The sequence below is a fragment of the Callorhinchus milii genome, unplaced genomic scaffold (assembly GCF_018977255.1).
Source record: "Callorhinchus milii isolate IMCB2004 unplaced genomic scaffold, IMCB_Cmil_1.0 Scaffold4, whole genome shotgun sequence".
In the NCBI taxonomy this organism is placed as follows: domain Eukaryota; kingdom Metazoa; phylum Chordata; class Chondrichthyes; order Chimaeriformes; family Callorhinchidae; genus Callorhinchus; species Callorhinchus milii.
This window is the reverse complement of record NW_024704745.1, coordinates 66,190,350-66,204,940: the sequence shown is the minus strand read 5'-3', so window position 1 is coordinate 66,204,940 and position 14,591 is coordinate 66,190,350. Positions and strand designations below refer to the sequence as shown.

At 44.2% G+C, this 14,591-nt stretch overlaps 1 protein-coding gene across 1 annotated transcript in view; it reads right to left on the bottom strand.

Annotated features, from left to right (window-relative positions):
* The window catches only part of parp4 (poly (ADP-ribose) polymerase family, member 4), a 53,773-nt gene that overhangs the window by 37,959 nt on the left and 1,223 nt on the right, over positions 1-14,591 (bottom strand). Inside the window, exons 2-10 of the mRNA XM_042334058.1 lie at positions 8,239-8,376; positions 7,778-7,988; positions 5,919-6,027; positions 5,189-5,267; positions 4,360-4,461; positions 3,192-3,344; positions 1,733-1,867; positions 807-980; positions 428-588 (exon numbers count right to left, since the gene is read on the bottom strand). Coding sequence (XP_042189992.1) covers positions 428-588; positions 807-980; positions 1,733-1,867; positions 3,192-3,344; positions 4,360-4,461; positions 5,189-5,267; positions 5,919-6,027; positions 7,778-7,988; positions 8,239-8,364 — 1,250 coding nt within the window. The 5' untranslated portion in view covers positions 8,365-8,376. The remainder of the gene's footprint in view (positions 1-427; positions 589-806; positions 981-1,732; positions 1,868-3,191; positions 3,345-4,359; positions 4,462-5,188; positions 5,268-5,918; positions 6,028-7,777; positions 7,989-8,238; positions 8,377-14,591) is intronic.

The following is a 14,591-nucleotide window of genomic DNA, read 5'->3' as shown; positions in this document are numbered from 1 at the left end:
ATATGGTCTACACACACTACATAATAAACATTAATATAATAATAATAATAAATAACAGACATAATAGATGCCATTGTCTATCCTTACGTCTCCCCTGAGCAAGATTATGAATCAGTAACCATTGTGTTGGATTCAAAGTTGTTTCGTTCAATGGAATGATTTAGAATGATTAATTTCACAGAGAATCTGTAACAGCTACAGAGAGGAGATATTCAGCCCACTGTACGGACTGGATTTGAAACCACATCTCAGATTCTAAACCCAGAGTGCACAACAACAGCTTGTGATAGTTTGTCAGCCATTGGGAGAATGGGTGAGTCACCTGTGGAATTGAGCTGGTTGGTTGAAAAGAGTTTGCAACAAGGCTTAAGGAGGAAAGCACACTCTGTAACTGAATTATAACCAAATCTATAAAATAAAATATCACCTTTGATTACTGTTCAATAGTTGCTTTTTGATACGCATGAACTCATCACTGTTTTGATCAACGCACTCGATGTGACATCTCAGAGCTTGAAATTTAGCAAGTGATGGAGTCATGGGAGCCCAGGAAGTGGCCTCACTTGCATTCAAGACATCTCTGATCACCTGAAATAGCAAAGACAGGACTCTAAAGTCAGGCCACATTGTCATTTTCATTCAAAAGTTTTCATATTTCTTAAAGCTATTACATCATTCTATTTATTTGAGCTATTTTTGCCTTTGCAAATTGACTTGACAAGAAAATAAACATTCGGTGAGTGTACAAGACACAGAGAACAGCTGAGGAACGAAGTGATCCATCAACATCAGCATGGCAGTATTACCTGACAGAGATCGTGCTTTTGAGCTATTTTTTTCTTGGTGATTGTCGTGTCACTCTCAGGTTTGAATGGAAGGATGGTATAGAACTGGGACATTAAAGCTGTCAAAGTGGCAGTTGTGGCTTTATCATCCATTGCTTTCTTCAGCTGCAGAAGCACTCCCTCAGCCCTGGTAACCTGAAAAGGTCAAACACGAATAATATGGATAAGACAATAATAATCCTTGCATTTGATATAGCTCCTTATTGCGTCGATAAGACGTCTCAAAGCGTATTTGTGCGGTGAAATGCGGCAGCCAATTGTGCACAGCAGTGTCCCACAAACAGTCGTTGATTGAGGGGCTGAATTATTATTATATAATCCTCACTTTAACTATAGACCCATATCATGTGAAGAAGACCCCAAAGCATTTCACAAAAAAAATTGATGTGATAATTGTCACATTGATAAGTATTAGGTCAGCAGACTATCCACCAGAGGAGACGTCCCAGTCGATGCGAGCGAACACATTGAGCAATTTTCCTGAATCTGTATGAATAGCTGGCCCTAAATCCACGTGCGCTTGCTACTGAACCTCCCGCCCACTGGCCACATTAGTGCAGGTTTGCAGAATACTAGTTTAACTCAACTGTAAATGTCGATCAGCACTGAAATGCTGTGATCAGCAGCTTCAAAGGTACCACCAGCCAGCTCAATGCTGTCGCAAGTAGCTTTCGGTCCAACCATTTGAGTGAAGTCAAGAATTGGATGTGACTGGGAGCAGGTGTGATAATTATTATGTCAAATGTTGGATTTTTCCAGCCCAGAGTTCATTTCAAATATATTTGCTGTTGTTATGTAACCACACCCTGAAATTCATCTATACTCTCGTTGTCCTACAAAAATCAATGAGCAATTCAACACGCGAAAAAAAGGAAAAAACATCTTACATCATTGAGTGTGATGGAGGTTGTGTCGATCAGCTGGGCCTGTAAGCAGCCCTGAGCCTCCGCCCAGATTGCTTCTACAAAAACACTGACTTCATCGGAAATGTCGGCAACATTCAGAGCTTCCTCGATGATGAGCTGTTATAAAGAAAACAAGAATGAGTACAAGCACTCAGAGGAGTGGCGAAACTCTTAGCAACTGCTCTTCTGGTGTTTTTCAGGAAAAATGCACTGGGTCTATCGTGCTCTAATGACTAAAAGTAGCGATCTAGTCTGATTATAAAGGTGAAATTAAAATCTTTTTTGGACAAGCAGAAGTTCATCTGTACTGTATTTTACCTGGTGGGTAACACTGTGATGCTGTGCACTGGTGTTCCAATCTGCTTAGTATAATACTCCATTTATTACACCAGTTGCAATAATTCAAAGTGATTCTGACATTGAATCAGCCTTTTGCTTTGTAACTGCAGTTTTAGGAGGAGATATTTCAGTTCCCATGTAGTCACATCAGAAGATATCAACTTTTATTTGCAGTAGTTTAACTGCAGCTAGTCAGCAAAAAATTACTAATGCTTCAATGTTTTGCTTCCAACCGGCTGCAGTTAGACTGCAGTGCAGCTGGTGCAAGACTACCTCATCATATGGGTACACACTGCCTCTGAATCATTTTTTGGCTGACCAAAATAAGAAAAAGAATCAGTATGTCAATTAATTTTTTTAAATAACCATTGCAAAGATCAGAATTTTAGTTGCAGTTTATAAATACAGTACAATTCACAAAGCGCATTTCAGGTCAGGAGGACGTCTCAATGTGCTTAGCAACGCTGGAATGAACTGCAAGCTGGGGGTGGAGCTGAGGTTGGGAGGGGAAAGATGACTATAAATGTGGTTAAAGAGATACGTTTTGAGACGTGCCTTCAACAAAGGGAGGGAGGAAGCGAGTCGGAGGGACTCGGGATGGAGTTCCAGAGAGTTGGGCAGAACGGCTGAAAGCCTGTCCTCTGATGGCGGGTGGGTAGGGCGGATATAACAGGCCAGTATCTGCTGAGCAAAGGCAGTAACTGGGTTGGTGTGGCTGAAGGAGGTTCTCGAAATAGGATGGGATGAGACCATAGAGAAATTTGAATGCAAGAATGAGGATCTGGAACTCGATCCACTGGAGGATGGGGAGCCGGTGAAGCTGAGCAAGGATAGAGGTGATAGGCTCAAAGAGCCTAGTGCAGGAAAGGACACAGGCTACAGAATTCTGAACTGTCTGCAGCACTGATGCTAATCTCTAAATCCCTCCATGGTCTTGCCCCATCCTACCTCTGTGATCTCCTCAAACCCTACCAACCCCGGTTACTCCATCCACTCTGGCCTGCTTCACGTCAATTTGGAAGAATTTGAAGAATTTCAGGCCTCTGGTTTGCATGTGGCAATAATTAAGAGAATGTTTTAAGGCTGTAAACACTGGTCTGACCTGTTGCAGTTTCTCAGATGCTAAAGGCTGTGCAGTGGGCAGCCAGTTGGGCTGTACTGTGAAATTCTGCTCCACTTGTTTCTTTATACACCATTCATAGGCTTTTTCAGCTGCCTCAGCAGTCGAAGTGAAGACAAACTGCTGCTGCTGGGTCTAGACATAAAAACAAATGTTATTTATTTTAAAGAAAGAAACATTTTCTTCATATGTATAATAATCCAAATAATAATTAATCTGGAGGTCAAAACACAGAACAATCAAATATATATTATGGTACTAATTGTTATTATAAGAATATTATATATATTTAATACATAGTGTGTATATATTTTTAAAATCCCACAAAACAAAAAGCACTGTATCTTACTGGTACATTTTACATGATAAAAAGCTTCACTTGCATTAGATAATAGTGTTTGTACAAAAATAGGTTTTGAAAAGATATCAGAAGGCAGAACGGTCATCATTAGGTACGGTACATTTCATGGAAACACAAGCTTCTATACAGTCAATGGATTTGTTACATACCTCTCCAAAAAGATGCACTCATTCCTCTGCCCCATTTTCTCCCCACGAGTGGAGCTCATTCCACTCAGCATCACAAATAGAGAGCGGTAATGCCCGGGAACAAACTATACCAGAGCTGATGTCATTGTCACTCCTGAATCAGCTTCCAGAGGCACCACATGTACTAAAAATACTTCTCCTGCCCTCACACCAGCCCTCAGATCAGATCATTTGGATTTCTCATAAGTTGGATTTCTGGGTAGTAGGCAAACAAGTATCTTGTCATGCCCTTGCCAACTAAATCAAAGTTCTTGGCATGACATATAGTCTTTGGTTGGTTGAACTATAAAACTAATTTTTTTAATCAAATGATTTTTGTAAAGTTTTGTTTTCTAAATATCAACATTATGATGCTGTATTGGGCTGATCGGTATCATGGATGCATGATATCAAATGGGCCAGAGTTTCCTTGATCCGAAATGACATCTTAAAGCGAACTGGATTTCATTTGTTTGAATTGTGGAATTTTTCATAAGTAAATATCATGGTCCATACATTTACTTGTGGTACAGTAGGGTTCTACTGTACTTTCTTTGACTTGCGTGAAGACACGTGTCAAAAAATTTCACACAGAGCTCACAGAATGGTTCTGGTTACTGACCTGAAATCTGCCTCTCTGACCAGAGTGAGAAGAGATTCGAAAAGGAAGGGGAGCATTTTTCTGTGAAACTTGCAGTTCAATTACCACCAATTCTTCAACATCCTGATAGAAAATGCAGAATGATGTTAAAACAATGTGAATAGGTGGGTTTAGCGACACCTATATTAATAATAACAATAATCCTTGCATTTGATATAGCGCCTCCCACTAGCACATCTCAAAGCACTTTACAGGATATATTACAAAATGTAGTGACTCTATGTTTTGTAGGTGAATGCGGCAGTCAATTTGCGCAAAGCAGTATCCCACAAACAGCCCTGAAGAGAAAGACCAATTTTATCCAAGGATTGTTAGCCAGGACACCAGGAGAAACTCTCCTTTTTTTCAATAATGCCACGGGATCTTTAATGTCCATGTAAGCAGGCAGACAGGATCCGTTTAACATCTCATCTGAAGGACGACACCTCCAACAATCCAGCAGATCCCCAGCACTGAGTGCCAACTTAGACTGTATGAATTCCAAGTTCCAAGATGGGGCTCAAACCTTCTGACTCAGAGACAAAAGTGCTACCAAATGTGTCAAGTTGACACAGGGCAATGGTTTATGTATTTGGGGAGAGGGGATGAAACACGAATGGGAACTGCATCACAAAACTCAAGGAGCACCTGTATATAGCTCCACCTGTATATAGCACCCCATCATGTAGCTGTTTCTAATTCCCGCCAACCCTGGTTTTACCCTTTACGTTTTGGCAGCTCGCTCCAAATGTTTTCTGTCAGCCGAAAAACAAGAGTGGGGGGGAAAAAAATGAACTGAGGAAACACAAACCTTGTCCAGCACTGAATATTTTGCCACTTCAAAATCTTGCGCAAAAAAAGGAATATTGTTGTCATGTGTTGAGAACATTCTGTGGAGAAATAAAGAAAATGTTTTAATATGTCTTTAATAAAGGAGAATTTGTTTATTAACAGGCCAGTGCAGTTATAGGAATAATTGAATGTTTATTTTCGTAGTGTTTTGCATTCAGTGTAATGCTACCAGTATTTAGCAGCACAGTCTTGAGACTGGTTCACGCATAAGAAGGCAAGTCAGAGGGAGAGCTACTCTTGTGCACCATCCAGTGGTTATTTCATAGAATGATAGAGTTATACAGCACAGAGGGAGGCCATTAAGCCCTGCGCTGGCTCTTTGAAAAGAGCTATCCAATTCAATCCCACTCCTCCGTGCTCTCCCCATAGCCCTGCAAACTTGTCTAGATTTGTGGAAATCTGCCAAGGTTCCTACTTCTAATGATTATCGTGTGACCCTTGCTGGAAAATGCACGTGCTTGTGAATGCTAAGTGTCAACAGGATCAGACTTAGATGTCCATAGCTTGTGGCAGCCTTCAACTTACGCACGGTCACTTGGGCAAAGTAACGGAGGTCCCTGTAAAACCATGACCTAGCATTGACTTGCAGTTTAACCTTCAGGAGGAGAAATAGATTTTTTAAAACACAAAAAATAATATTGATCACATTTGTATTGTATAAACAATACAATAAATATTATCAAAGGTACCTGAAGTTTTCTGAATCATCTTGTATCCCATCTTGGGGGATGTTGTTGTTTTGTCGGCATTCTGTCTGTACTGTTTGTAGGTCTTCAGGAACATTTATCATTTGATCCTCTGTACGTTCAGGAATGAATTGAAAATAATCATCCCAGATAGTTACAGACACATACCAGGTTTACAGGGATAGAACAACAACAATAAGATTACATTTATAGAGCGCCTTTCACGTCGGGAGGACATCCTAAGGCGCTGGACAGTCAGGGATCAGGACCCGAGCAATGGAGAGGGATGGGGTAGGGGTGAGGAAAGGCAGAGAGGTGGGAGGGTGACCGAAGTCACGATTGAAGAGGATGGTCTTGAGACCAACCTTGAAGGAGGCAAGGGAGGAAGCGAGGTGAAGGGACTGTGGGATGGAGTTCCAAAGTGTGGGGGCAGAGAAGCTGAAAGCCCGGCCACCAATGGTAGTGCGGGTCGGGCAGGAGACATGGAGCAGGTCGGAGCCCGCTGAACGGAGGGAGTGGGCAGGTTGATAAGGAGTCAGCAGGTCAGAGAGGTAGGAGGGGGCAAGGCCGTGGATGCCCTTGAAAATGAGGACGCGGATCTTGAATTCGATCTTCTGAGGGATGGAGAGCCAGTGGAGTCGGATGAGGGTGGGAGCGATGGGGTCACGGAGCCTGGTGCGCGACAGTACATGAGCTGCAGAGTTTTGGATGATCTGCAGCTTGTGAAGGGAAGAGTTGGGAAGGTCGATGAGGAGGGAATTTCATAATATAGCCTTGATGTGACGAATGCGTGGGTAAGGGTTTCGGCAGCCTGAGGGGTAAGGCAGTGGCGGAGTCTGGCAATGTTGCTGAGGTGGTGGTAGGCAGTGATGGTCATGGAGCAGATGTGGAGGAGAAAGGACAGTTCAGGGTCAAACAAGACACCCAGGTTCCTGACAGGTTTATTGAGGTTGAATGTGCAGCCGTGGATACTGATGCTGCCAGCGCCCGAGGTGTGGAAGCGCTGGCGAGAGCCAATCAGGAGGGCCTCAGTCTTGCTGACGTTAAGTTGGAGGAAGTCGTCCCTTATCCAGGACTTGATGTCGGACAGGCAGTCGGTCAGGACACCAGTAGTCCTGGCGTTGAGGGTGGAGGCAGAGAGATAGAGTTGGGTGTCATCCGCATACATGTGAAAGTTAACCCCATGTCTGCGGATGATGTCACCAAGGGGGAGCATGTAGAGGGTGAAGGGGAGGGGAACAAGGACAGAGCCCTGAGGAACACCGCACAAGATGTTGTAGTGTCTGAGAATGAGAAACATGCAAACAGAAGTACAAAAAGACCCTGGTCCTATGTTATTTCTCTAGTCAGCTTCAAAGTTATGCTTAATTGCACTCAATAGATCGAAGTTTGCAATTTTATAAGCCTTGTTACTATCTAAATTTTTGCTGGCCGGCCTAAAGACCACTAGGTGGCAGCACCCCCTACCAGGGTTTCATTTAGACATTCCTTAACACAACATGAATATTATCGCAAATTGTAGTCCCAGAGGGGCTCGTAACCTATTTCCTTTGCAGAATATTTGGTTGATCCTCAAGGAGAGGTAAAATCCACACTCTCCCTGATCCAAGAAATGTTTTCTATTGATCGGATCCAGGGTCTACCCTCTGCTGATCCTTAGACAACAATTCTTGGGCTATTTTTTTTATTGGAACAGTTCAAAAATAGTAAAGAATTTTGTCACTTGGGAGAGTCTTGGAGAGTCCAAAATGAATAAAATACAATGAATGACATGAAAATGCTCAGCTTGTTACTATTTTTAAATCTCAACTATTCTCAACTAATTAATGCGGCAGAGATAACGCCATGATTTTCACACCCACCATTGGCATCATGCTTGTTCATCGGTGTTAGATTGCTGCTCGTTTCAGCAGTAGGTTCACATAGCTTATAGCAGTTGGTGTCCAAAAGCTGATCTGCCTCAATACAACTGGTGATGTAAGTCGCATTGACAAGTGGGATCTTATACTTCTGGATGGCTTTAAGTCGGCTGGAGCTCACAGCATTGATATCAGAAGCAACAAAATGAGTGCACTGTAAAAGTAAAAGTCCCATTATGCAAGTAGTTCACATGATAAAGTGCTATGAAAAGGCAAGTTCTTTCCAATCTGCGTCTTACACTTATGAATTATGGTTGTGAATAAATAATCGTGAAATATCAGTTTGTAATAAATTCTAAAACTACTGTTTAAGACAAAATAATCCCCTCTTACAAATACAAAAAGAAGTTAAATTATCAGAGAAATCAGCTCCATTTAAATATGATTGGTGACTGATGGCATACCTGCTGATTGACCAGGTAGGAGATTATTCCATCATTTGTTTTAATGGCAGTCTTCAGCTTGTTCTTCTCTTTTATAGGCAACTGCTTCACATCCAGAACCACCACACACTCTGAAAATACACCCATGGTTCCTCTCCGCTGCAAAACCAAAGAGCTGAGGGTTAAATCATGAGCACACTGCCATCTCCAAGTTTCTGTCCAAGTCACACAACAACCTGACTTGGACATGTATTGCCAGCTCCTTCATCCTTGCTGGGTCAAAATCCTAGATTTCTCTACTGAACATTATTGTGGGATCACTTTTGCCACAAAGACTGCAGCGAATTAAAGAGAAGCCCCAGGACCACCTTCTCAAGGCAACTACCCATGGGCGGTAAATGGTGGCAAAATTATAGCATTACCCAAATTTCGCCCTGCCCAGGTTCGATTTCCGGGCAGGGAGAAACCTTAGGTAAATTTCCTTTCTCCACACACCTGTTTGCCTAGCAGTAAGTAGGAACCCGGTTGTTAGTCGATTGGTGTATTGTTTTCCAAGGGTAATAATCTCTTCCAAAAATAAGTAATAATAATAATAATTTGCTCACTCAATCCACGACTGTTTGTGGGACACTGCTATGCGCAATTTGCTGCCATATTTCCCCCCACAAAGTATACAGTCAATTTACTTTACAGTATATTCTGAAACTCTTTAAGATGTCTCAACGATGTGATAAGGCGCAATATCAAATGCAAGGATTATTATTAGATTTTGAGTAAAAAAAGTGCCAGTACTTTTTCACAATAAGATGGGGCTGTACAAACAATAACATTGCTGCCGATGCAATGACTGTCTCCAACAGTGAATAATAAGACAGCACAGAAGCAAAGTACTGTACTTAATAACATTTTTTTAATTCTTGCATTTGCACAAGCCAGCACAAACTCAATGGGCCGAATGGCTTCTTTTTGTGCTGTACGATTCTATGATTCTTTGATATCACATTGTCGAGACGTCTCAAAGCGCTTCATAGGACATACTGTAAGGTGCTTTTGACTGTGTGTTTTGTGGGCGAAAAGCGGCAGCCAGTTTGCTCACAACAATGTCCCATAAACAGCCTGAAGTGGGATTTGGGGGATTTGTTGGCCAGGACACTGGGAAAGACTACCTTCTCTTTCTGAATAGTGTAGACGGGATCACAGTTTAACATCTGATCCGGAGGACATTATTCACATAGTTTGCAGCATTGTAATGTGAGGTACAGTCAAAGGTAAATGCTAAACATGTAAAATGCAATTGGTATTACACCCAAAATCATGTGAGCAACACTAGAACAGACTGTGTCCTGATCTCATTTAAGAAACACAGCTGACTACCACGTGTGTGTGTGTGATTGGGAGAGAGAGAGAAGGTAAGCAGGGTCTTCTCGGAAATTTCTTTGGCCGTCTAGAACATCTGGGATTCCTGAGACAAGCGAGTCTGCACTGCTCCAAGACACTGCTGATGACAGACCAGCAAGATTCAACTCATTTTAACCTTGCAAGCCAAGCCTTAACAGATATAGAAGCTGATCAAAAACTGGTGGCATTATCTACCTCTACTGCTTAGTTGGTTAAACTCCAACAGTACCACAACACACCCTTTAGAAACCCTCATAATTGATTCTTGCTAATACTCCTCAGAAATTAGGTAACCAGGATGTGTCCCTCCAGGAAGAAGTAAGCATTCGATTCCAGACGCAGTGTTTATTTCGTAGGGAATTTAATTTGCTATATTTGTTATATCAATCAAATATGAAGTGAGTGACCAATTTTATTTGAGGTTTGTTGGCCAGGACACCGAGAGAAATTTTCTTCCTTTTTCAAATAGTGCTGTGGGATCTTTAACATTTAACTGAACTGACAAGACCTTGGTTCAATGTGTCACCTTAAAGCAGTAACTCCAACAAAGCAACGCCCACCCTACAATATATCAGTTCAAAGTTCTAACCATGGATCGTGAAACCACAACCTTCTGACTCAGAGACAAGAGTGCTACCGCTGGGCCAAGCCGACATCTAACATAAGTGCTCTGTGGTATTATTTCACTGAAGTGGAGTATTTCTTTTTTCACTGCAATACGAATCTTTGTAAACACTATTGCTTAATGGTTACAAAGAGAGAAGAAACAATGTGAAAACACTATTTGTAACTAGAGCCAGTAAAGATCATAATAAAACGTCAAAGTTCACTTATGGGTCATCGCAATATTTTCTTTCCATGGCACTAATGTAAAACTTGCACAAGTCTGATCTGTATAAATCTTACAATCACCTAACTCGTACATATAATGATATAATAATCCTTGCATTTTACCTAGCTCTTTTCACGTCATTTAGATGTTTCAAACCACTTACATCCGCCCAAACTTTATTTCCCACTGTGACGGTGGTGACATCGTGACCAGGGAACCACAAACTCAATTGAATACTCGTTTGAATGGAAACTGAATGTTTGTTAGAATGTTACCTTCATGTTTACATGGTCCACCTTCCCCTGCCTCGCCCATCCTCTCCTCCAATTCCAACTGCGAGGAGATGTTGGACTTCCTCAAATCCAAAATCGAGATGATTTGTTCAGCTACCTCTCCCTCGTCCACTGCTACACCCTCGCCACCCCTCCTCATGCCCTGGCCCTCACCCATCCCTTCCTATACACCTTCGGCCCTGTTTTCCACTCTTCCTTCACCTCCATCATCTCAAAAATGAAGCCCACTACCTGCTCCCTCGACCCCATCCTTCTCCTCACTTCCTGCAGTCAACTGTCAACAAGACCGAGGCTCTCCTGATTGGCTCCTGTCAGAGCCTATATCTCAGACGCTAACAGCATCTCCCGCCATGGATGCACTCTACATCTCATGGAGCCAATAGAGCCAACCTTGGCGTCCTGTTCAACACTCAACAACAACAAATTACACTTGTATAGCACCCTTCACATTGGAAAGATGTCCCCAGGGTGCTGGACAATCAGGGGTTTTGAACCCGAGCTGGGAGATGGGGTCAGAAGGGCAAGAGGGGACAGTGCCCAAAGGGTGAACTGTCCTTCATACCTCACATCTGTGCCATGACCCGCTCCGCTTTTCCCCATCTCCGCAACATTGCCCGGCTCCTCCACTGTCTCAAACCGCAGGCCGCCAAGACCCTCATACACACATTCAAAATGTCCAGGCTCGATTACACAAGCTCCCTGCTTCCTCAACAGCTCCCTCCATAGGCTGCAGATCATCGAGAACTCGGGAAGCCCGTGTCCTCTCCCACTCCAGGCTCTGTGACCCTATCACACCAATCCTCGCCCGACTCCACTGGCTTCCCATCACACAGAGGATACAGGTTAAGACCCTGATCCTCACTTTCAAAGCCCCCCCATGGCCTTGCTCCCCACTACCTCTGCAACCTCCTAAACGCCTACCAACCTGCGCGCCCAGTCCACTCAGCGGGCTCCGGTCTACTTCACATCCCCAGCCTTGCCCGCACCATGATTGGCAGGCGGGCCTTCAGCCACTCTGCCCCCACCCTTGAACTCCATCCCACCGTCCCTCCGCCTCACCCCCTACCTTGCCTCCTTCAAGACCCTTCTCTTCAACCATGCCTTCGGTCACCCTCCCCAATTCCGACCCCCAGCTCGGGTCACAAACACTGATTGTCCAGCACCGTGGGACGTCCTCCTGACTGAAAGGCGCTATACAAATGTAATTTTTTTTGTTGTTTGTTGTATTGTTTCGGTCTTTTACATCCCTTAGGTATCAGGAACTATGTCACTGTCTCAACATCCTTTAGGATGTTGTTGTTGTCTGAGAAGTGCGTATTTTATATTAATATAAACGGGTTACTGGTTTTATCCTCCCAACTCGAAAGTCCCGAATCTAGTCACTGAAGCATTGGTTATAAAATACCAAGCTCCACGACAAGCGCCTGCAAGCAGAGCCCCGCACATTCACACCCGAACACTCCCTCCCAGGGCATAACATCAACATCATCGTGTATGGCAGTCGGGGGCAGGGGGGAGAGAGAGTAGTGTCACCTGATAACATGGTGAGTGAGGGAGTGAGGAATCCACCCCAACTCAAAAAGCTTTCTGACGCATTTATCTGATCGTTGCTTTGTTTATTGCTGCCTCACAATGTTTTGACAGCGAGCGGCAAGTCAACTAACCCTCTTAAATCTCTTATAGCTCCCAGGCCCTTGGCAGGTTCTATCACACTCATGGAGTCTCTTTTGTTGTCTCCTCATAATCTCTACAAGTTTGATTTCCTTGTATTACTTCTCGACAAAGGTAATTATTTGGGGAGGACACGTTTGCAGGGCTTTGGGGAGAGCGCGCGGGGGAGTGGGATGGAATTGGATGGCTCTTTTCAAAGAGCCGGATCAGACACGATGGGCCGAATGGCCTCCTTCTGTGCTGTATAACTGACTCTGTGGAGACCGTTTGTGATTGCTGTAAGCGCGGCGGTGGGTTTCCACAAGTGTCAGACACCAGCCTGACCTAAAAAAAAAGGGATTTGTGGGGGTGGGGGATGACTTCTCCAACTAGTTATAGTTACCCCTCTCCCGATAATAGTTACTACTTTATTGCAAAATGAACTTTTCTACTGGTAATACTAATTACCTCTCCAGTTGCTCCACAGCTAACGGTCACCACACAACACGGGGAGCGGTACAACAACAACAACACCAAACAACAACAACAACACCACCACCACCAAACAACAACAACAAACCTCTCCGGAGCTCCTGGGGTTGAATTCCTCTCGCCCTCAACAGCTGAAAGTCCGGAGCGATGGCGAGTGAAATCAGTCAGACACACGACACCGCTCAGCCCTGCGCTGCCACAACGTCGGCCGCCTCATCCGCACTACTTCCGGGGTCTGGGCGGTCAGTGGATAGTTCCTGTGTCCGCACTGAAAGGCTGGCCCCGCCCCTCTCGCTGTCACTCACCGCGCAGCCACAGTCGATTGGACGAGGGGTGAGGCTACGCGGTGATTAATCAGACAACATTTGTGTCAGTCCTTACATGACCGCAGGGTCACGAATATAAATTAACACTTACATGAATCACTATTATCAAATGCAAGGTTTATTAGTATTATTTTTCTATTTTTGTTCTGTGTATTAAAATTACAAAATTTTGTATTAAAATCCAGGTTATAAATGAATTCCATTGGAATTCTGAGGAATCTCTTCAGGCCTTGAAACAACTGGAAGATCTTTGTGACCTGGTTAACTTTTAATATCTTGATGACATACTTGGCAGCATCCAGAACAAGCTGCTTCACCTTACAATATCAGAACATGTGAAAAAGGGTTGAATGTTATATAACAAGGAATATACCATCCTTCGGATTGAGACATTAAGCCAAGCTCCCATCTGCCTGCTCAGGTGGATGTTAAAGATCCCATGGCAATATTCGAAAAAAAAGGGGGTTTCTCCTGGTGTCCTGGCCAACAATCCCCAAAATAAAACTGATCACTCACTCCATGGTTGTTTGTGAGACATTGCTGTGGGACCAGCTGCCACATTTTGCCCACAAAATAGCCAGTCCACTTTACAGGGCTCTTTGATCCATTAGCTTAGTGGTTGGAGAACTCTCCTCGTAAGCGGGAGGACCTGGGTTTGATTCCTGGGCAGGGCCAAAGTTTCCTTACTCCACACGCCTGTTTACTTAGCAGTAAGTAGGAACCCGGTTGTTAGTCGATTGGTGGATTGCTTTTCCGGGGATAATAAATCCCTTTTTTAAAAAAAAATTGGTCAATCAATCCAGTGTTTGTGGGACATTGCTGTGCACAACAACAACAACAAGATTCCATTTATAAAGCGCCTTTCACGTCAGGAGGACGTCCCAAGGCGCTGCACAGTTGGGTCATGACCCGAGCAGGGGGGAAATGGTCAGGGTGAGGGAAGGGAGGGAGAGAGGAGGGGGAAATGGTCAGGGTGAGGGGAGGGAAGGGAGGGAGCGAGGAGGGGGAAGAGAGTCGAGAGGGGAGCTGAAGGCACGGTCAAAGAGAAAGGTTTTGAGACCGGCCTTGAAGGAGGAAAGGGAGGAAGCAATGCAAAGGCACTGGGGGATGGAGTTCCAGAGCCTCGGGGCTGAGAGGCTGAAGGCCCGACCACCGATGGTAGGGCGGTTGGGGCGGGGGATGTGGAGCAGACCGGAGCCAGAGGAACGGAGGGTACGGCAGGTAGGTAGGGGGATAGTAGGTTGGAGAGGTAGGAGGGAGCAAGGCCGTGAATGGCCTTGTAGGTGAGGATGAGGATCTTGAAATCAATCCTCTGGGGGATGGGGAGCCAGTGGAGGCGAGCGAGGGTGGGAGTACTGTGGTCCCGAAGCCTGGTGCGGGACA